The following is a 21589-nucleotide window of genomic DNA, read 5'->3' as shown; positions in this document are numbered from 1 at the left end:
AGAGAGAGATGAGTAGATCTCTCTGAGTTTGAAGCCAACCTAGTTTACAAAGTTCCAGGATAGCCAGGGCTGTTGCACAGAGAAACTCTTTCTTCAAACAAACATCATCCCCCTCATTCCCCACTTTAGAACACCTGTTTAAATTTTGTTTAAATTTTGTCTTTGTAGGTTTGTTTCTTCACAGATTTTGAATTGGACTGAAACTATTTCAGGGAATATAAAAGCAACTTTTATATCAGAATTGATTGAGAGGATCTCTTTTCAGTTTACAAATTGAATTCACTATTATTGTTCTTAATTGAGATGCTATTCTTTTTTTCCTAAACATATTTATCATGTTTTAGTCACACAATTTGATAACAATTCACCCAAAGATTTCCATTTTAATACCTTTTATATAGAATGGGAAAGTTTATTGTTTGCTATTTAACAATCAATATTTTCATTCATTTATTTATGTTTTGATGTATGATGTCAGGTACTCTAGGTTGACCTTAAACTTGCTGTGTAGCTCAGGTTGGCTTGGAATTCATGATCCCCCATCTGCCTCTTTAAGTGCTGGGATTACAAGTCTCTGCTACCAGAACCCTTAAGTATTCAGTCTTTAAATGTTTATGAAAGTAGCAAGTCAAATAAATCACTTCTGTGTTTAGAGAATTTCTTCTAATTGAAAATATGAATATAAAAATGGAGGCTCTAATCAGAAAGCAGAAAATAACATTTTTTAACCTATAACAGTTTTAGTCAGTTGTTTTCTTAGCACCTTGTAGTTATTTCAGTTTCTGTTTATTACTCTTTTTTTATCAGGATATTTTGAAGTTACCTCCATTAAAGTACCATTCTTGATTATTATTATTATAAAATATTTTAATAGTGTTTTTTCACAACTACTAATTTACTAATTGTTAATAGTCTCTAATATCCTGGGAGACTATTTGGAGGGCAGAAGGTAACCGGTGCAAGATGGGAGAAAGTGTCATGGGCAGAGTAAAATATATATGTAAAAATGTTGTTATGAAATATTTGGTACACTAACATAAATTTTAATAAATAAGAAAGAGTAGTATATATAGCATCCTGTGAAATTGTATATTCTCATTCCATTTATAATTTATTTATTTGGACAGTAAGTCAAAAGTTTCTTCTGAAAGGTAGATGCTAACTGGATGAAACCGATTTGAATTAGTAAAACTTTACATTATAACTCAAAGCACACTAATATTTTTCAATATTGTTTCTAATGAAAATATTTTGTGTGTGTTTTGTGCATATGTGCGTGTGTGTGTGTGTATGTGTGTGTGTGTGTGTGTAGGTGTGTGTAGTGCATGTCTTCCTTTGTCACCTTATTTCATGAGACCAGTCTTTCCCTGAACTTGGAGCTTCTCATTTAAGCTAGACTGGCTAGCCAGAAAGCTCCTGGAATCTGCCTGTCTCCTCCCTGACCCCTTTCATCCCCAGGTTTACAGATGAATGTTGCCATGCCTGACTTTGATGATGGTGCTGGGATCCATGCTTGAAGTCCTTATGCTCATACAGCATTTTCTTTACCCAGTGAGCCATCTCTCCAGACGGCACAGAATACTTAATGGATAGTTTATTTTTTTTTTTAAAGAGTTGAACTTTTCCTCTTACTCTCTTATTCTCTTGCCTCTAGCTTCTCTCTGTCCCCTCGTCCTTCTCCCCTTCCCTTCCCCCCCTCTCCATGTGGCCATGTCTGGCCTCCACTTCTCTCCTCTCTCTCTTCTTTCTCTACCATCTTCTCCCGTTTCTCTCCCCACCTTTGCCCTCTGCCCTGAATAAACCCCCTCCCCTTTGGGAAAAAAAAAGAGTTGAACTTTATTTACAGTTGCATACTTTATTCTTTGTTTGCTTGCTTATGTTTTGTGGTATTGGGGATTGGATTCAGGGCTTCACACATGCACATGCCGGGTGAACACTAGTACTGAGCTTTACTCCCAGTACTTAAGTACTTGGTCAGTAGCTTTACAAGCCAGTTAATAAAGTATGCCTTGGACTTAGCCAATACCTGTTTTGTAGGTGGTAATATTTTCCCCTTCTTTAAAAACTTACCTAAGAATTTAAGAACTAGAGTATAGTTGCTCTACTATTAGTTGATTTATATTTAATTATACTATTTTACTTGCTACTTAACCTTAGTACCTGTCTATCACAAATTGTAAAACAGTGAAGTATGAATTGCTTACATTTTACATACATATAAAACAAATATTAACTTTTATGTTAAAAAAAGTTTCCCTTTTCTTTTTTTTTTTTTAGGGCAATGTGTTTATGTATTATGGACTGTCTAATTTCTATCAAAATCATCGTCGTTATGTGAAATCTCGAGATGATAGCCAGTTAAATGGAGACCCTAGTGCTTTGCTTGTAAGTAGAATGATGAAATACAGATATGTGGCATCTGTGAAGTAAGAACATATTGTAAATATTCATTCAGAAATGTTATTAAGGACTTAATGATCTTAGAGAAGATTAAAGTATTACTTGTCGTTTCTAGTTTTAACAGAAATTTTTAGTTAAAATACTTTTTCTTAAATGCCCACAAAATAACTTCTCAGTTCCACTACTGCCTGTTCGTTTTTTGGGAGTTTGGCTTCATCTCTTTGTAATGGGGTTTTGATGCGTCTAGTATTTTGGATGTGTCAGTGTGTTCTTTTAGGGTCTATTCATTATTCTTATGCTAGGTAGGGATATGCAGATGAACTTTTCAATTTCTGGAATTGTCTTTCGAAATTGAGTAACTGTCATTTTTTTAAACTTTGCACTGTGGGAAGACTAAGCAGCAAAAATTTAAAGCTTCTAGAATTCCCAAGTCTACTGTATGTGTTTGTAGGAGTAAAGCTATAGGCTATGTGTAACAAGCTCCTTTTCTAATGCTTGGCTCTATTCAGAAATCCATGGATGGTATTGTAATTTCCTAACTGTTCAGCTTTTCATAGTAGTGTTTAGTACATAAGTATTTTATGGCATTTTTTCAGTGAGACAAACATTTGAAAACTGGAGTAGTTTCTCATTTCTTAGAACTTTTGAATCTCTTACAATACACTGTAGAGAGCCAGTCATGGTGGTGCATACCTGTAATCACAGCACTTGGGAGGTGGAAGCCAGGGGAGGTAGAAAAGAATTTTAGCATAGAATCATTCAGAGAGAGCTTGATATTTCTGATGTGACAGCTAGAGTTGGAGATAACTGTCTCTTTTCTGCCTGTATTTCACATGGTACCTACTCTGTGTGTGTGTGTATGTCTGTGTGTGTGTGTGTCTGTGTGTGTGTGTGTGTGTGTGTGTGTGTGTGTCAGAGACAGAGACAGAGAGACAGAGAGGGGCCCCGTCCGTCCAGCAGGGCATTGAACAGTGTCTGGGAGATCACCTGAAAGAGAGAATGGGGGAAATAGGCGAACACAAAGAACGAGCGGCTTGTCTATAGTCTGATCAAACCACTGATTTTTAACTTTTCACACAGGGGTTATATACACATAAAGGCAGGATGTGGGGAAGGGGATGACACAGGAGCATAGGAATACAGATACCTTTCAGAACAGGGTATCGGCTGGGTGAAGGTTCAGGGAACAGGTCACTTATGACTCCATGATTCACTTGTTCTTATCTAAGCTAGTACTATCCACCAAGGCTTACGTATACACAAGGTCTATGACTATCCAGGCTGGTAAATTTCCACCAAGGCTGCTTGTTTACAAGATCCTATAGCCATCTGTTCAGTGTTTTTCCACAAAGACCAAGACTTTGTGTTAGCAGGCTGACTTAGGCCTATTGCTAATTTTAGGCCTTCATTGTATAAGCAAGACTGCCCCTAACAGACAGACAGACAGAGAGACAGAGACAGAGAGACAGACAGAGAGATGTATGTCTTGACTGTCCTTGAAATAGTTCTGTAAACCACAGATCCACCTGCCTCTGCCTCCTGAGTGATGGGATTAAAGGTGTGCAACACCACTGCCTGTCCCCTGGAAACAACTCTTATTTTCTTATTTTAGGAATTAACTTACATGATCTTCTAAGGACAAACTGGCATTTCCTCCACTCCCTGGCCCACCTCTATCCCTTTCTATCAGCCTGTGTTTGTTTGATTCTGGCACCTTGCATGGTTTATAGTATATATTAAATACTGTTTCCTTGGTGTCTTCTATCCCCACTGGCTCTTATGGAGTTTCTGCCTCCTGTTCCACATAGTTCCCTGAGCCCTGAGGGGAGGGCTTGTTTCTTGAACTATCAGCACTTTGTCCAGCTGTGGGTCTCTATATCAGTTCTCATCTACTGCAGGAGGAAGCCTCTCTGACGGTGGCCGATGTGATTCACAGACTGATATGTCCAGCCCTTTTACTGAAATCAGTTTTCTTCAAAATACTCAGAATAATAAAGAGATATTATAAGACCCCATCATGTTTTCCCCCTGTTTTTCTGTGCACGTAGTGAGTGCTTCTCTTAGTATAAACACAGTGAAAATACAGGCCAAAGTCAGTCAGTAGTAGAACAGTCCAAGACATTAACTAGCGTTTGTGTGTGGTATGTATGTGTATTACATATATAAAGTAACTTTCAAATAGAAATTACTTTGATTTGTTAAATGCTTAAAAAATTAATTACTGTGGCTTGCCTGAATGTTCAGAAGTGTTAAGGCATATTTTCAGATACACTCATCCACTGTTCCCTGTCCTTGAGCTCCTTAGTAAGTAGTGAGTCAAGAGCAAGCCCGCAGGGCAAGTACATGCTCTGCTTTGCCAGTATCCTGCACAGTTTAGATACTGGTGTAGACTGCTATAGATGATTCCTGTCTTTGTTATTTTAGACTTGAAGGTTTAACTCCAAATTACAAAATTTGAAGTGTTGGATGTGTTCATTTTATAAATGAGAACAAGTTTATTAAGGGGCTTGTCCAAGAAGCTAGAATGTCTAGTGTCTTTATTCCCAGGTTACTATACCCTTTATTATGTATCACAGCTGCATTGATAACTAGCCATTTAATTTTTGTCAATCAGAAATCTTTGTGGTGGTGATTTCTGTGTTGATATGAAAATCAAAATATTAAGTTGATAAGTCATATATAGCTATGTACAGGTAAGCAAACATTTTACTTAAAAAATACTGTAATATTTTGAGTATTTTGAGTATTTAAATGTGGTGCTAGTTTAGAGCTTGTTTTCCTTACAGACTGATCATATACTTTATGAGTGAGGAAAATACAAGGCTAGAATTTTTTAAATTAGTAATTAGGACTAGCTCATCATTTTTCCAGAGATCTAGATGATAATTTCTCTCTCTTTTTCCCTTTGAAAACTAGAATCCAAGTAAGGAATGTGAACCTTATCGAAGAAATGAAGACAAACCGATTGCTCCATGTGGAGCTATTGCCAACAGCATGTTTAATGGTATGCTTGACATAAACATCCATGCAGTTCGATAATTAGGAAACTATATAATAGTCTAGTAATATGAATGGAATTAATGAAATTCACCTTAAAGATAGCTACTCAGATAATTAATAGGATCTTGATGCCCTGTGGTTTCCTTTTGAACATTCTTTTATGAGAATGGATTTCTATGTCTGAGAAGAAAATAGAATTTTCTTCCAATTTCTTATAAGACAGTAAAAGCCACGGAGTCACTTTCGCTGATTTATACCATTAAAGGGGAATTACAGTTGATCATTTAGATACGCATTATCTGATAGATACACAGTTTGAACCACAAATACAAACGATTTCAAATTTTCTAGTACTTACATTAAAAGTCCCCAAAGGAAACAAATAAAATTAACTAGAATAATTTACTTAATTCAGTGTACCAAAACCAGTGTCATTTAAACTTTTGGTATTACTGAAATATTTGGTGTGTTTTACATGAAGTCCCTGATTTCTGTGTATAACACATTGAAAAGGACTTGTTCATTGTACCATTTGTGTTTCAAGAGCTGAATACTAAGTACAGAAAAATGGATTGGCCGGAACTGTTAGGAATGCAGCAGTAACCAACAAAAGATAAGAAAGATGTCCTTCCAGTTGTATTTGGATTAGTATTAATTTTCATGGTCTTCTCACATGTCAGGAAAGTAACTTGGATATATAGTAAATGAAAACAAGTCCACTTGTGCATCTAGAATTCTAAAATTGCAAAAGTTAATTCACCTCTGAATAAAGAGTACCTGTTAACCCTATGCCTTCTTTCTGACTACTTTGGAACAAATCCCAGATTCTTATTTTTCATAGAGTAAATCAGATGCTATGGATTTTTAGTGAATATTAGTAATATCTTCCATTTCTTGTGCTTAGATACGTTAGAATTGTTTCTGGTTGCCAATGAATCTGATCCCAAGCCTATTCCAATTCCTTTGAAGAAAAAAGGTATTGCTTGGTGGACAGATAAAAATGTGAAATTCAGAAATCCACCTGGAAAAGACAGCCTCCAAGAAAAGTTTAAAGGTAAAACATGACCAATATCCCACTTGTCTAAAAGTAGGTTTAGTAAAGTAACCTAAATTTTGTCTTAAAGAGTCTTACTTTATTTTTTAAAGAACAGCATTTTCTTTTCCAACATTATACCAAGTTATATAAGTGTTAAAATGTACTAAAATTGTAATGAAAATGTGTTCTTTTAATTGTTATTTGAATTTCTCTAGTATTTTCAGCTGTAATCCTTATAAACTACCGCAATTTGTTTTAACAAACTCTTATTTATAATCCACATACAGTTTTATTTCTCCACTGCCTTAGTTTTATAATACAATATTTCTTTTTAAAATTTATTTTCACATTTATTTGTGTGTGTGTGAACTTGGGGGAATCTGTTCTTTCCTTTTACCTTGTGGGTCCTGGGGTTTGAACTCGGTTCCTCAGGCTTGGTGGCAAGGGCCATGGTAATGACCTGCTAAGCCATCTCATTGACTCATATATTGCTTAATGCTATATTTTTACATGAAGCAATCTGCCTTTTCCTCAATATCCTTTTTATATTCTGCTAAGATATTAACTGTCCTTTTTACTTTTTGTTATATATAGAGTTGGTTTTTCTTTAGATTTTTTAAGATACCTTAGGATGTGAATGTATTTATACCTTTGAATATAAGAAAATATTCAGATTGTGTTTTGTACTTTTTCTCTTCTTTTTTTTTTTTTTAGTACTGTAAATTTTCACTGAAACTGTTTATAAAATTGAATATTTTGATTTTCCATCTCTCTCCCTCCACAACTTATCAAGATACAACAAAGCCAGTAAACTGGCATAAACCAGTATATGAGCTAGACCCTGATGATGAAAGTAATAACGGATTCATAAATGAAGACTTTATTGTTTGGATGCGTACTGCAGCATTACCTACTTTTCGTAAGTTGTATCGTCTTATAGAGCGGAGAGATGATTTACACCCGACATTACCAGCTGGACAGTACTATTTGAACATCACATACAGTATCCTTTTTTTTTTGGTTATGTGTACACATAGAGTTTGAAAAGAGTTTATGAAATTCTTATGTCGGTTCTGTGACGTGTTACTTTGTGCTTTAGATTCACTTACTTATTCTGTGGTGCTAGTAATTGAATGTAGGGTCTCACGCTTCTGTTTCTGCATAGACAGCAAGCCTTACTTCTTTTTTTTTTTTTAATTTCAAAGGTCTTTATTATTTATTTATTTATTTATTTATTTATTTGTGTGTGATGTATGCACATGTACCAGGGTGTGTGTGTGTAGTGGTAAGAGGACACCATAGAGAGAGAACTTGATTTTTTCCTGTCACCTTTTTACATGGGTTTCAGGAATTGAACTCAGGTGATCAGGCTTGAACAACAAGGGCCTTAACCCACTGGGACATCTCTCTGGCCCAGAAGCAGTCTTTTACAAGAAGGAGACACTGGACAGTTCTTTTTATCCCTTAACAAAGTTCAGTGTTTTAAAGTACTTTGCCCATCATTTATATATACACTGTGAACCTAAAGATTTCCAAGTGTTAGCATTTTAAATGTGTGTGGGATCTTTGCACTTTTTATTATCTAAATAAACCATAAGTACATCCTTTTTTAGTTTGAGACCAGGCCTCATTATGTAGCCCTGGATGACCTGGAATTCTCTATATCTATGAGAATAGTCTAGTCTTAAACTCAGATTTGCTTTCCTCTGCCTTGTATGTGCTTGAATTAAAGGTGTGCACAACCATACCCAGCCTAGGTGGGCTTTGTTTTTGTTTTGTTTTCTTTTTTGTTTTGGTGGTGGTTGTGTTTTTTTCTAGTTTGAGTTGCATAGTAAGTAGTTACTAGGCCAATTTTCAAAATAAAGATTATCCTTGGTTCTTGGGCTCTTGTTTATATAGTTGAAAATGGCCTAATAGTGCCTGACTGAAAGCAACAGTGGCTTTGAAACTATAGCCGTTTAGGAGCAGTTTTAAATACACAGAATCACTTTATGTGCTGCTGGAAAGACCCACTATTTTGAGAGGATAGCCAGAATATAAGGCAATACTCTAGTTAGCATCTAAAAAGGTCCAGCACAGCGTACTGGTGTGTGCCATTGTGTAGCCTAATATAGAACATGGGAGAGGAAAGTCTGTAGTGCTGGGAATTCTGTAGATGGCAGGGAGTCTGCTGTAGGGTCCCAAGGACTGAGAGCACTTTCAGGAAGAATGTAGGATAGCTAAAAGACTTGATAGTTCAACAATGCAGAAACCTGGAGGCTTGCAAAACATTGGGACCTAGCTGTAAAAGGTGCAAGATAAGGAGGGAATTAAGAGCAGAGTTGAATGGAGTTAAAACAGAAAACAAATTTTTAGAGGAAGAAGAGCAAGAAGGGACACAGTTGATTTGATACTGTGTCTGATCCTTGGAGAGTTCAATTAAGTAGCACTGCTTCTTGCCTCAGGTTAAGACTGATTTCAGTAATTAGAGTAGAGCCTGCCACACCTCCAGACTGTGGCCCCTTTTAGGAGTTTCAGTTCAGGTTTTAGTTTTAGTTTTAGTTTTGACTTCTCTACTCTTTTCAGCATCCTAGAATGGGCCATATAAATAGTTCATCCAAGACTGCTTTCTCCTCTCTTATATCTCCTTACTAGTCAGTTTTGAATTCTGCACTAAGCTCTCAATTTTTTGAGCATAAGTTTAGTTATTGCTCCAAGTGAACCAGCTAAAACTTGCGCATCATGCTTTGTGACCCTCTCCCTAGAGTACTCTCTGTCCTGTAGCTATGGTTTAAACATGTTCTTTGACTTAAGACTTCTGATTCTTTTCTGCTTGCTTCTTGTCTGTTGCCATTGTGTGTGTGGCTCATTTGTTGTATTTTTCCATATTACATTACTTTGAAACTTTTAGTCTTCTTTGGTAATAAGACTAAAACTACCCAAGATACTGTATAGAACTGAATTTTATTGTTTTGTTAAGACATTTTGCTTCTACTAGCAACATTATTGTTATTACTTTTTTTTACTAGATCAGGTCTGGGAATATATATGGGGGTAGAGTGCCTTGCCATGGGTTCAATGTCTAGTACTATACAGAGAAAAAAAATCTGAAGTAGTTTTTAAAGATAGTTTTTTGTTTGTTTGTTTGTTTGTTTGCAGTGCCTAGTGGCACATCTCAGCACTTGGGAGGCAGAGGCAGGCTGATCTTTTGTGACTTAAAGGCCAGCCTTGTCTACATAGTTGGTTCCAGGACATACAGAGCTACATAGCAAGACCTTGTTTTTAAAACATAACAAAATATAGTTCAGTCTATCATTATCTGTCTATCTATCTATCTATCTATCTATCTATCTATCTATCTATCTAATCTATCTATCATGATTCATAATATGCAAGCAAGGTACCCATGTATCAGAATTATATTAACAAATTATAAGTAATTAAATTAAATGTTAACTTTAGAGCTTGTGTTTTAAACATCATGTAACCGCAGACAGACAGTCTTCCTATACCCTTGTCAGATTACCCTGTGCATTCTTTTGATGGACGAAAACGGATGATCTTGAGCACTATTTCATGGATGGGAGGAAAGAATCCATTTTTGGGAATTGCTTACATCACTATTGGATCCATCTCCTTCCTTCTGGGAGTTGTACTGCTAGTAATTAATCATAAATATAGAAACAGTAGTAATACTGCTGACATCACCATTTAATTTTATATTCTGAAACCAAATCTACTGCATGTGCATCAAGGCCAGTCCTGTTCAACCTAGCTTTTGAATGCTGATGCCTGGTTAGTATGTCATTTTGAAGTTGGCACATAACTTTAAAAAAAAACAGCCTTTGTTCTTTGCTTCATATGTATGGGTGGCTTATGAAAATATATGATGGGTATAAAAATTAGCTATATTGATTATATCAATATTGTAACTGCTAAAATGACATTCTAATGTCTGCTTGTCATTGGGACAGGCCATGTGATGCATAGAGCCTCTTTCATGTGAAATGCGTCTACTGCTTAAACTGTTGATGCTGTGTTGATAACATGTTGACATGATGCTTTATATGTGTGCCTACTGTGTGATGAAAGGGATATGAGATGTATGAGTGTAATGACTTGCTAACCTTTGAAAATTTGGTTACAGTTCAGATTGAAGAAAGACTAAATATAAATAAAACACTTCATCATATTCATGTGTCGTGTGTAAAGGCTTAAAGTCCCTCCTTGTTGAGGTGGTTCATATGTTACAGTTTCTCTATTATAATTTTCTGATAATGACTTTGATTTCAGACTCTAGATTGTCCAGCATATAAATTAATATCTAAAGAAGTCAGGTGGGTCTTGGTTAGAATTTTAAATTCTTTCTCATTTGGCTAAAATGTTGCATTCTGGAATCCCAGGCTATTTGAAGTGTTTATATGTGATCATTTCCCTGGAAGCTTACACTTCAGAAGGGAAGAATGAATCTAGGTGAGGTGGGACAGCAGCTTGGCAAATCCTCTCCTATGCCCCAACTGTAAACCAGATATAAATGTTCAAAGGAGGCTATTTTCATTATTGTGGTTTGTAGTGTTAAGATGATTGCTTCTGCCTTGGAAATACCTCAAGCTGTTTTTATTTAGCAGGTAAGTGATTTCACTTAGTATTAATCCAGAAAAATTTGAAATCCTGATTTCTTCCATATTTCATTAAATTTTTGCATACAGGTCTAAGCAAATGTGGATATGTATACACATTCTCTTTAATGAAGGTAATATTTTGGTTAGTTTTCCTAAGATATACCTTAAAAGATGTTCTATACATTTCCTACTTAAATTTTGGGGGATTTGGAGTATGTACATGATTAAAAAAAGGTTATAATAGATCAATTGAAGTTACTTTATTTTCTAACTAGAATTATTTTAATAGTCTTTTATTGAATAAGTGCTGTAATTTGTTTGCTATGAGACTTATTCCTGAAGTGAATGTAAATTATTTTTCCACATGCATGAAAATGTATGTATTAATTAGAATTGTCTCCATTGCATTGAAATTACTTGTTTTTGAACTAAAGTAACTCATATTTGTGTAGTAGAATGCTTATGTGTTCAAACTTTGGAATGATTTCCTTTGGTTGTATTTTAAATCAAACAGTCTGGGTAATGTAACAGTTCAGATTAATATGTGCTTAAAAGAAGAAAAAAATTCAATGGTTCATAGTAGAAATGTGCCACACTTAAATAAGCTTTGTATGACAAGATATTCTGTTAAAAGCTTGTAATTCATGGTGACTTTCAACTTATAAAAATACTACTTGCACAGCTTACTTGATTATGGATATATGAAAACTTCTCAGGATGAAAATTCTTCTTTCTCTAAAACTGTCAGTCAATCATTCAGAATGCTGTTATTCTGGAAAGTGTCCCTGTTGTATATGATGGTCAGTTTATTTGGGGGATTCTTAATAAGATGTGTGATGTTGCTGCCAGTCTTTCCTAAGTAAGTGCTGGTGAAAGAAGACTACTAACTAGTCTGCATCTGTCTCTAACTGAGGACCAAGGGGTCTGCTGAGGGAAACTGGAGAGCTCTCACATTTTCACAGCTTGGAGAAGATAGAATCTTTAAAAGTACAATTGAAGTTTGATCTGTTTTACAAGTGCATTGATGGTTCCTGTTCTTCTCTGGTTCCTGTCATTTGAAACCAACTCTTGTTGTAAATGTGAAGAATATGGGACATTCATAGAAAATTTGATGTCATTACGGTGACTAAGTAGAAGGGTTAGAAAAATGCATTCATTTGCAAGTATTTTGGCACAAGAAATTTTCCAACTGAAAAAAAATATTCAGTAAGCAAAAGCTAAGATGTTTCATTGAAATCATAAGGCAGTTTAAAATAAACTGGAGAAAATAACTGTTCTAATAGAGAATCATCCAATTAAGAGTCAAGTGAATGTTATTTATTAGATAGTGACAAAGTTTATTTGTAACCTTAATTATATTAAAAGTTATTCTGTTAGGATGTTTTGTATTAATAAAAGTGAACAAAATTAATTGTGCTGTTTATGTGTCTTACTAAAATAATGTCCATTTGTTTTTGCTAATGCTTAGTATTCAGTTTTAACCCAGTCTTATTGAGTCCACATTTTAACTTGTCCATGTGTACATTTGAAAAAACTGTTAAAATTATTATATTTATATTTATTAATGACTGACAACATAATCAAACTTACTAATGTTACTGAGGGTTCTTATCAAGAAGTAGTGAGACTGTTACAGTTCTTGGCCGACTGACTAAGGTTGGGATTCTATCCAAGAGAATGGACAGTGATTGCAGTGACGCTAAGCACTCAGTAAATAAAACCCTTACCTGAGAGAGGAGCAGGTGAGAGGCGAGGCTTGGGAGGCTGCTCTGCTGCTGCTTGCCTCTGCACTGAAATACTGCCTGAGGGTTGGTACAGGCTCTTTACATTGCAAAGTTTTGTTCTTTGTAAACATTGGAGTTTTAAGTGTAAGGGGGTAAAAGTGCTGCAGTTACAAAGTTTTGATGTATAAATGTCTGTTGTACAGGGAATGATCTAGTAAAGTATTTTAAAGTCCAATTTAGCCCATGCACCCATCAGATAGTAAATGTGAAAAGCACATTTTTCCTAATGTCATTTTAAATTTTAAAATAAATATTTTGTTTAAAACTAAATGAGACGATGGTGATCTTATTTGCATATATTATATATTAAGGTGTGTGCAGTTTTCAAAGTCAAATAGTTATTTCTCAAGCCATTATGATGAAAAAGAATAATCTGTGACATAAGCTTCCTTTCATCCCTAGAGATTCACATGTAAACACATAAAATAAGTATTTTTTAGTTAAGAAGATATAACATATAAATTATTTTTGGCCTTCATATTTCACTAATAGGTTGACTATGCATATAATTTTAGGTTAAAAGCAGTTTTCTCTCCACTACTGCTTTTGATGAATCTGATCTTAGATGCTTACCTTCTCAGTTTGCTGCATAGTTGTTCTGTGTGTTCACTGTGTAGTGGCATCTTCTCCCCTTTACAAAATTCAGTTTGATCTTTCAGCACCATCATCTTCTGTTGAATTAATACACGTTTAGAAAAGTTAATTTCTAAGACTTCTTTCATTTCTATAGTTTCTAGAATATTCACAGATGGAGCCTACTTTTTGATGAATATGTTTTGATTTGTATGTGTTAATGCTCTGTGTATATATATATATGTGCTTGCTTGTAGACACAACATTCTGTTCCTGTCCTCCCTGGTCTCCTCTGGCTTTTCCAGTCTTTCCACCCTGACTTCCTTGGTGGTTCCAAAGTCTTGTTGGGGATGATGTAGATGTCCAAATTTTGCATGAGCATTCTGTTGACATTTACTCTCTGCATTGGTCAGTCAGTTATGGGTTTCTGTGTAAACCACCATTCACAGCACTAAACTAAATGGGTAATCTAATAGGAATTGGGAGGATAGTTTGATTCAATGCCCCTTTAGCAGAAAATAGTAGTAGGTCACTCCAGGTGCCCATGAGTTCCTCAACCAGGGCATTTCAGCAGAAACACAGTTTGGATGAGAAGAATAATGTCATAGAGATCTGACTTTTTTGGGTTTTTTTGTTTTGTTTTGTTTTGTTTTATTTTGTTGTTGTGTATGCCTTTCAACTGGCCATTTTCATGCCCAACCCTGAGTATCCTTTGTTGTATGTGCTCTACCAGCTGTTGACTGAGAGTTTTCTTCTGTTGGTCTGTTGCTTTTAACAGTAATAGCTAATGAAGTTTCAATGTAGAAACCACAACCACAAAGATTTCTGGTAGAGAAGTATTAAGAAATGATCAACTGTCAGTCCATTTGTGATACACAATAAAGGGAAATAGTAATCTTGAAGTGAGCACAATAGACATTCTAGTTTCTCAGACACGTTCCTTCATTAAACTTGGATTAAAATGAATACACCTAGCAACTTCAAAAATTTAAATTTGGAGTCTCATGTCAGTAATTCTTCCAAAGAGCCATTCTGTAGTATAAAAGAACAAGAACAACAACAAGCAATAACAAAGCAAACAACCCCAAACTGATGTTTTGGAAAGGAGCCCATTTTGAAAGATAACATGTCATTGGATAAATTCAGACACCTGGTATTAAATTTCTAGCATATTTAGGAGGAACCAGTAAAGTCTGATAGACTAAGCCAAATTTCAGCCAAATTTTTCTATCCAAGTAATGACAGTTAAGAATGCAGAAACAAGTTAGTGAAGAACCCTGGGACTCACAGCTGTGGAATGAAGCCAACACACTGGGAGGTTTGTTCTTGTTCTTTTACTTTTATATTCAATGGATTTTTATGTTTGTCAAACAAGCTTTTTTATTTTTTATTATTTTTTTAAAATTCTGGATGATGGGAAACAACGGTGACAGATGATGAAGATGGAACAAAGCTTTTGCAGAAATAAAATCAAAAGATGTTGCTGGCTTGGCCTGCAGTGATGATAACACAGATCATAAATGGTCAGATAAGATTCTGAAGTTGCACTGGTAGAATTTGATCATAGGGTTTGGTAGGAAAATACTAATGTTTGGGGAAAATTCCAGAGACCTTAAGAATTAAAAAAAAATATGAAAGTATGAATTAGTTTAGTATGAATTAGAGAAAGGTACTTTGAAATTTTGGTGTTGCAAGGATGAGGAGCCAAGCAAAAACTAAGAGGACCTGTGTGCAAGAGGAGTATTAGGAGAGTGGTGTGTGGAAATCTCACTAAAAGCCCGGAGTTTCACACTTGTGTTGCTCCGTTTGCCTTGATGGTTTATTTCCAAATTAAAATGTACTCTGGGGGAATGAGCAACTGTGATATTTGTGGCTGATAATGCAGAAGCTTGCCTGAGAGGTGATTTTGAAAAAGACTAGCACAAAAGGAAGGGCATACAAGTTTAAAGAAATCCTTATTCCGCCATGAATGGAATAGTAAACATTTTTGTTTCCTATGTGTGCTTTCCTTTTTAAAATAGAATGTGTTTGTAAATGGAATGATCTAGTAATGAGAAAATTGTACTGCCCTAAGTGACAGGGCTGTAAAGATCTGTATCAGTAATAGGTACTTTTAATGTGAACTCTTTGTTCTTTTTGAACAGTCAGTATTCCTACATATGTCAAACAGTATGCATTCACTGTTGGTTAGTGGGTCCATCTTTAATAGTGTTAGGAGAATGGTAAGTATACAGTCTGTTCTGGGAAAACTTACACCCTGTGGTGAAACAGAGACAGTAGCACAAACTTCAATTACAGACAATAAATGTAAAAAAAAAAAAACCTCACCGTACCCCAACCATTGGTATATATGGTAATTATCAAATAATTTAGAGGTGGTAGAAAATAAGTCGGTCTTATATAAGTCGGTGTTTATAAACTTGGAAAGGAAGAAAACTTAGACTGTGTTAGGGGCAAATTAGCATGGAGTAGGTTGTGAAGAAAAAAAGTACCCCAAGATTTGAAGTAGTTAGACATTACCAATTTTTATTCACTCAACACTGTTGAACCCGTTTATCATTAGCATTTGCCTGAAATGGCAATGAGGTCGTTTCTAAGTTTGCAAAGAGTGGAAAGACATTTGTTTAAGTGTTGAGTAGATTATTTTTACTTGTACATAACATTAGGGTGTGCAGAAGAATAAAGGCAGTTGTAAGGAGGAATAGTTAAGACTGATGCAAAATGCTAAAAGCCTATTTATAAAATACGTGCACCTCCGACAATTCCATCAAGGAGTGAAATGTTCTGCTGATCCGAGAAAGCACAACACAGTCGATATTTGTGTTGAACATGGATTAAAAATGTATTCCCCTCTTTTCAGCCCTTTCCCAGACTCAAAAACGAAGCCACCCAGTTCCAGTCTGGGGACACAGGAAGAGCTTCCAGCACAAGGGTTTAGCAGAAGGTGCTAGATACCTGTGGATACCAACACCGGTCTTTCCTATATGATCTTGGCACAAAGCCTCCCACTTTCATCTGTGGAAAACAAACCCCAAAACTGGACTCTATCCGTGTTAAGAGGAGCTTTTGTATATTTACAAAATGTAGCTTTGACATCCATTGTTCCTTCAGACTGTAAACAATGTCTCAAAGGCTTCTCAAAAGACAAGCTACTTTCCGGATAGTCTGGTTGCCCACCAGAGCATATGAAGAGGGCTGCAGAGACATCACGCCTCTCCTTTGTAGGCGGCGTTAGCTTTCAATTGTGATTCTGGGTCAGGCTGTCGGCGCCGCTGGGCCGAGACAGGTGGTGCGGATGGATTCGGAGGTCCGGAGGCTAGACCGGCCGCTGCGAGGAGCCGCTCTGGCGTTTCCTCCGCTCTCTATGGTCAGTAGCGCGTGCCCCTCCTCTTCCCGAAACGAACCCGCTTCCTTGACGCACGCGCAGCGCCAGGAGGGAGTTCCGTTTCCGGTCTGGTGGTTTTCGATTTTTGGCGTTCAGTAGTCACGGTTGGTGGGCAACAACTGAGCCAAGATGTTGCGGAATCTGCTGGTAGGTAGCTTTGGGGGTTTGATTGGTACTACAGTGTCGGGGCGGAGGGTCAGGTACCAGAAAGCCCTGCTTGAAATGGGGCAGAAGACAGCAGCCGGAGTCACCTTGGCCGCTCGTCCTTTTCTCTGACCTTCCGACCACTCGCCCCTAGCTATTTCTGAGTAGTCATGGAGGGAAGAGCAGGATCACATTTGATTCCTAGTCATTACAGCTTGCTGTTGCTTATTGCTAAGATTGTAGTTCTGATGTAGGCTCCAGTGGGGGAGATCTTGGACACCTGGATACGCTAGGAAGAAGGTGGCTTTTTTGTTGTCATTTTTTTTGTACCATAGTGAAAAAATAAAAATTTACATGATTCCTACCTGATTCAGAAGTAAGCTAAAGAACTAAATTATAAAATTTTAGGTGAGATTTAATTGGTTCTATGACTGAAGAGTAATGAATTGCCTTTAATACTTGGTGAATATTTCTCCAAAATTTAAAAAGGTGTGGCCTGATTTTATTTTGTAATTATTTAATAAAACTTTATTAATGTACCAATACCATTTAGAAAGTGGAGTGCATATTTATTTGACTTAAACAAGACTTACACCTCATTAATTTTTTTTCTTAGATCTCTAGGAGTGTTCTAGTATGTGCCCTCCACTGCAAAGTATTTTTTCAATGCCTTAGCTATCCTGGAACTAGCTCTGTAGACTATCCTAGCCTCTACCTCCTTAGTGCTGGGATTAAAATCTTGAGCCACCACTGCCCTGCCAGTAATAGATTTTTGACATAGGCAAATATTAAATTAAAATGTTAAGAGCTTATAAGGCATATATAATTTATTTTTCTGTATATCAGTATGTTTTGTTCTGCGATTATAAAGTACTACTGATTAACTTCAGGCACCGATTATATAGCTAATGGCTTCTGAAGACTTTGGAATGTAACATGAAGCACAGTGCAGAGACTAGACAACATCTGGAAAATCTGGATGCTAGTCTTGGACCTTATTACCGACAAGTTCAGTAATGGTCTGAGTCTCAGCTTCCTTTCACAGTGTGAAGGGTTGGAAGTTGCCTTTGCAGGTTTCTTTAGACTTTAGTCTTGTTTGATATATGTGGATTTTCTGTTTCAGGCCCTTCGTCAGATTGCCCAGAGGACCATCAGCACCACTTCACGAAGGCATTTTGAAAACAAAGTTCCAGAGAAACAAAAGCTGTTTCAGGTACTGCAGTGTTCTAGGTGATTGTTATTGTAATAGAGCTGAGAAGGTCGGGTAAATCAGAGGTGCTCAAGTAGTTTTTGTGCATAAGTAAGAATATTTGCTGTGTTTAAGAGGTGCTCAGGGAGGTGGGAAACGAAGCCGAGGTCAGTGAATTTGTGTGTGTGTGAGTGTGTGTGTGTGAGAGTGTGTAATTTATGATGAATTGATATTCTTTGTGGAATAAGTATATAAACCATAAAAAGGTTCAGAAACAAAAAATAAGCAGAAATTCAGTAGATGTCACAGGGTGTAGCATGCCTGCAGGAAAGAGTACAGTAAATAATCTTAAGTGGGAAAGGCTTCTAAGGAAATATCAAAAGTCCCCTGGAGAAAAACCAAGACCTAAAAATACACGGATTTATCGCTGAAGGAAAAGAAACGGATAAGCAACTTAAGTATGGTTGTGTCACTAGTATTCAAAGAATTACAGATCTGTAAGAAATGCAAATTAATCTCACCATAGCTGTCAGGGCACGAGATGGTGATACCTGTGGAATTCATCAGGCATTGCAGTCCTGACTGACTCTTACTTAGCCTTGTATTCTGCTCCTTCTGCCCTAACTTCTACTTTCTAGCTAGTGGATTGGGAAGCTGCAGAGGTTTGGAGTATGACATTTTATGGGAGCCTGAATATGATTTCTCTGGAAATCTAGATGGAGGACCACTGCTGGCCCCTGTGTACTGATGGGACAGAAGTCCTGCCGTTCGATGTTGCCTTCAAAGCTATGAAGCCCCTTTCTAGACACATTTTTGTTTTATATACCAGCTTAACCATGTCACTGTCACCAAGAAATGTTTGTGACCCTGTATTATCTTTTCAGTTTTGTAGATTTAAGGCTATTTTACCCTGACTGTAAATGTTCTTAGAATCAAAAAACTGTAGCTTCTGTTGGAACAGCTATTAGAACAGAGTCTTCTCAAAGCAAACAGATATGAATGATAACTGCACTCCTTGCAATCTAAGTAGAAAGATTTAAAATAGATTATGTTTGCCAGGTATGAGAGAAAGATATCAGTCACAGGCTTTCTTACAAGCTGAGCAGTGGTGTATTAGGAACAGAAGTTTAGCTGGTACTGGAATATTGTAAACAAATCTATCACTTAAGAAGCTCTCACGCTGGGCAGTGGTGGTGCCCGCCTTTAATCCCAGCCCTTGGGAGGCAGAGACAGGTGGATTTCTGAGTTTGAGGCCAGCCTGGTCTACAGAGTGAGTTCCAGGACAGCCAGGGCTACACAGAGAAACTGTCTTGAAACAAACAAACAAACAAAAAAAGAAGAAGAAGCCCTCACTCAGACACCTCTGTAAACTGCATGCATGAGTATAAGGAAATTGAAAAAGCATTTTAACCCAACCTATAAATTATTAGAAGATTGATTAATGTACTTCAGACTTTTTTTCACCCAACAGAATACTATATAGCCACTGAAGAGAGTATTAACTAGACTAAAACTGTTTTTCAAAATAGTATATAACATCATTACATAGCATAATGCCATTTTGTATATTAAGTATGTATAACTTAACAGAATTGTTAAATAATAAGGATTAAAAATAGAGATGTATGCCATAACTGTTACTGGGTGGTATGTCTTGGAGAAAGGCCCTATAGATTAGAATAGTTATCCTTTATAAGTAATTAGATTGTGAATGATTTTTGTTTTATTGTGATGTATACTTTTTCCCTATGCAAAATTTCAAGTAGTAAAGTATTATATATGCTGCATAAAAATAAGATTCTCAAGTGGATATAAGATGATAGACTAGTGTTATAAATCAGAGCCCCTGTCCCACTTGATAAGGAAAACAATCTTCCCGGGGATTGACTTGCCAGTATCTTGTATTTACATTATTGAATTCAAGGAATATATTTTACTGCTCTGGTTTGTATCATCCTCAAAAAGACCTCTTTAGGTCTCAAATTAGCTTGAAAACAATGCTGTCTTTTACAAGTTTGTAAAGTTAAAGTAGTAGTAGAGAAAGAATAAAAATTGTAAGCCTCTTAAATTATTTAAATTCTGGAAGGATTGTAGCTGTTGGTTTTATATGAATAATTAATATCCTGACTTAACTGGAAACAAGTGACACATGTATCAATGTCTTTCTTTTTTTTTTTTTTAACCAGGAGGATAATGGGATGCCAGTTCATCTGAAAGGCGGGGCATCCGATGCCCTCCTCTACAGAGCCACAATGGCTCTGACAGTTGGTGGTAAGACATCATTTTAGTGTTTACAAGTCAAGAGCAGCTGTGATAGCTTTCTTGCTTTTGATGTGCCATGTTTATTGCAGTCTATCTGTATACCATTTCTACCATCTCGCTGCACCTCAGATGAGCAGTGGGGGGGGGCAGTTAAAACAAACTACGCATTTGACCAGTAAGCAGATTTGACAAACAGGTTTGTGGTTAACAGCTAATTTTCTGTGTGTCACTAGTTGTTCTCAGCCCCCCTAAACATTCACACTCTAATACTTGGGGGTTGAAAAAACAGTTTTGTGTTCCTTATTATATTGAAGGATATTGTTATGCTATATCTACATTTTTAAAATAGAAATAGAAATGGCCGGGCAGTGGTGGCGCATGCCTTTAGTCCCAGCACTTGGGAGGCAGAGACAGGTAGATTTCTGAGTTCGAGGCCAGCCAGGGCTACACAGAGAAACCCTGTCTCGAAAAAACCAAAAATAAATAAATAAATAAATAAATAAATAAATAGAAATGATGAAATTAGATAAATTTAGATATTTTTCAGCATCTATCAAGACACTTTTATGTTTGATCGCAGATGTGTGTGTTCCCACTAGAAATTAAACCCACAGGCTTAGGCATTAGATGCAAACACTCTACCTTTGCCATATTCCCACCCATTAAGCTTAATAGCAACTTTGCCTTTAACATTTGAGCTGAAATAAAAAAGTGTGTGTACTGAAACCAAAAGTCTTAATAAGCTCTCCTTTTGTGTGTTTCTCAGGGACAGTCTATGCCATCTATCTGTTAGCTATGGCTGCATTTCCCAAGAAGCAGAACTGATGTCATCATCCCAGTCGTCACATGGTTCAGTTTCAATCAGTGCTCGATGGACCAGGAATCTGATGAGTAACTGAGCTCTTCTTTGGGGATCAATATTTATTGATGTGTATTAACTGCCACCAATAAAGCAGTCCTTAACCATTTTTTGTCTCCCTTTTCACTTGAGAATAAATTACTGGTAATACAGTTTTGGGTCAGCAGTTGGCAAATCTTAGATAAGAAGAAATTCTAAAAGTTGTTTGCAAATTTATCTAAAGCACCAAAATATTGTCATAGTATTTAAGCAAATTTTACTTTTAGCAGCTAGGAATATTTTAGTAGATGGTCTTTAACACCATCTGAGCTTGGCCATTGAACAGACGCTGCTTTGCTCTCTAGCCCTTGCCTTAA

At 36.4% G+C, this 21589-nt stretch overlaps 2 protein-coding genes across 2 annotated transcripts in view; both read left to right on the top strand.

Annotated features, from left to right (window-relative positions):
* Tmem30a (transmembrane protein 30A) overlaps nucleotides 1–13091 on the top strand; it is a 29656-nt gene extending 16565 nt beyond the window's left edge. The window contains exons 3-7 of the mRNA XM_028784663.1: nucleotides 2278–2385; nucleotides 5317–5404; nucleotides 6305–6454; nucleotides 7230–7439; nucleotides 9937–13091. Coding sequence (XP_028640496.1) covers nucleotides 2278–2385; nucleotides 5317–5404; nucleotides 6305–6454; nucleotides 7230–7439; nucleotides 9937–10130 — 750 coding nt within the window. The 3' untranslated portion in view covers nucleotides 10131–13091. The remainder of the gene's footprint in view (nucleotides 1–2277; nucleotides 2386–5316; nucleotides 5405–6304; nucleotides 6455–7229; nucleotides 7440–9936) is intronic.
* Nucleotides 13092–16806: 3715 nt separating this feature from the next.
* LOC114636589 (cytochrome c oxidase subunit 7A2, mitochondrial) lies at nucleotides 16807–21342 on the top strand. The gene is made up of 4 exons (XM_028784664.1): nucleotides 16807–16926; nucleotides 18047–18136; nucleotides 20299–20383; nucleotides 21141–21342. The coding sequence occupies exons 1-4, from the start codon at nucleotides 16909–16911 to the stop codon at nucleotides 21197–21199; spliced, it is 252 nt and encodes an 83-aa protein (XP_028640497.1). The 5' UTR covers nucleotides 16807–16908; the 3' UTR covers nucleotides 21200–21342.
* Nucleotides 21343–21589: the final 247 nt, after the last annotated feature.

The sequence above is a fragment of the Grammomys surdaster genome, unplaced genomic scaffold (genome assembly GCF_004785775.1).
Source record: "Grammomys surdaster isolate TR1022 unplaced genomic scaffold, NIH_TR_1.0 124554, whole genome shotgun sequence".
Taxonomy (NCBI): domain Eukaryota; kingdom Metazoa; phylum Chordata; class Mammalia; order Rodentia; family Muridae; genus Grammomys; species Grammomys surdaster.
The sequence above is the reverse complement of the archived record's forward strand: the minus strand, read 5'-3'. Positions and strand labels throughout refer to the sequence as shown.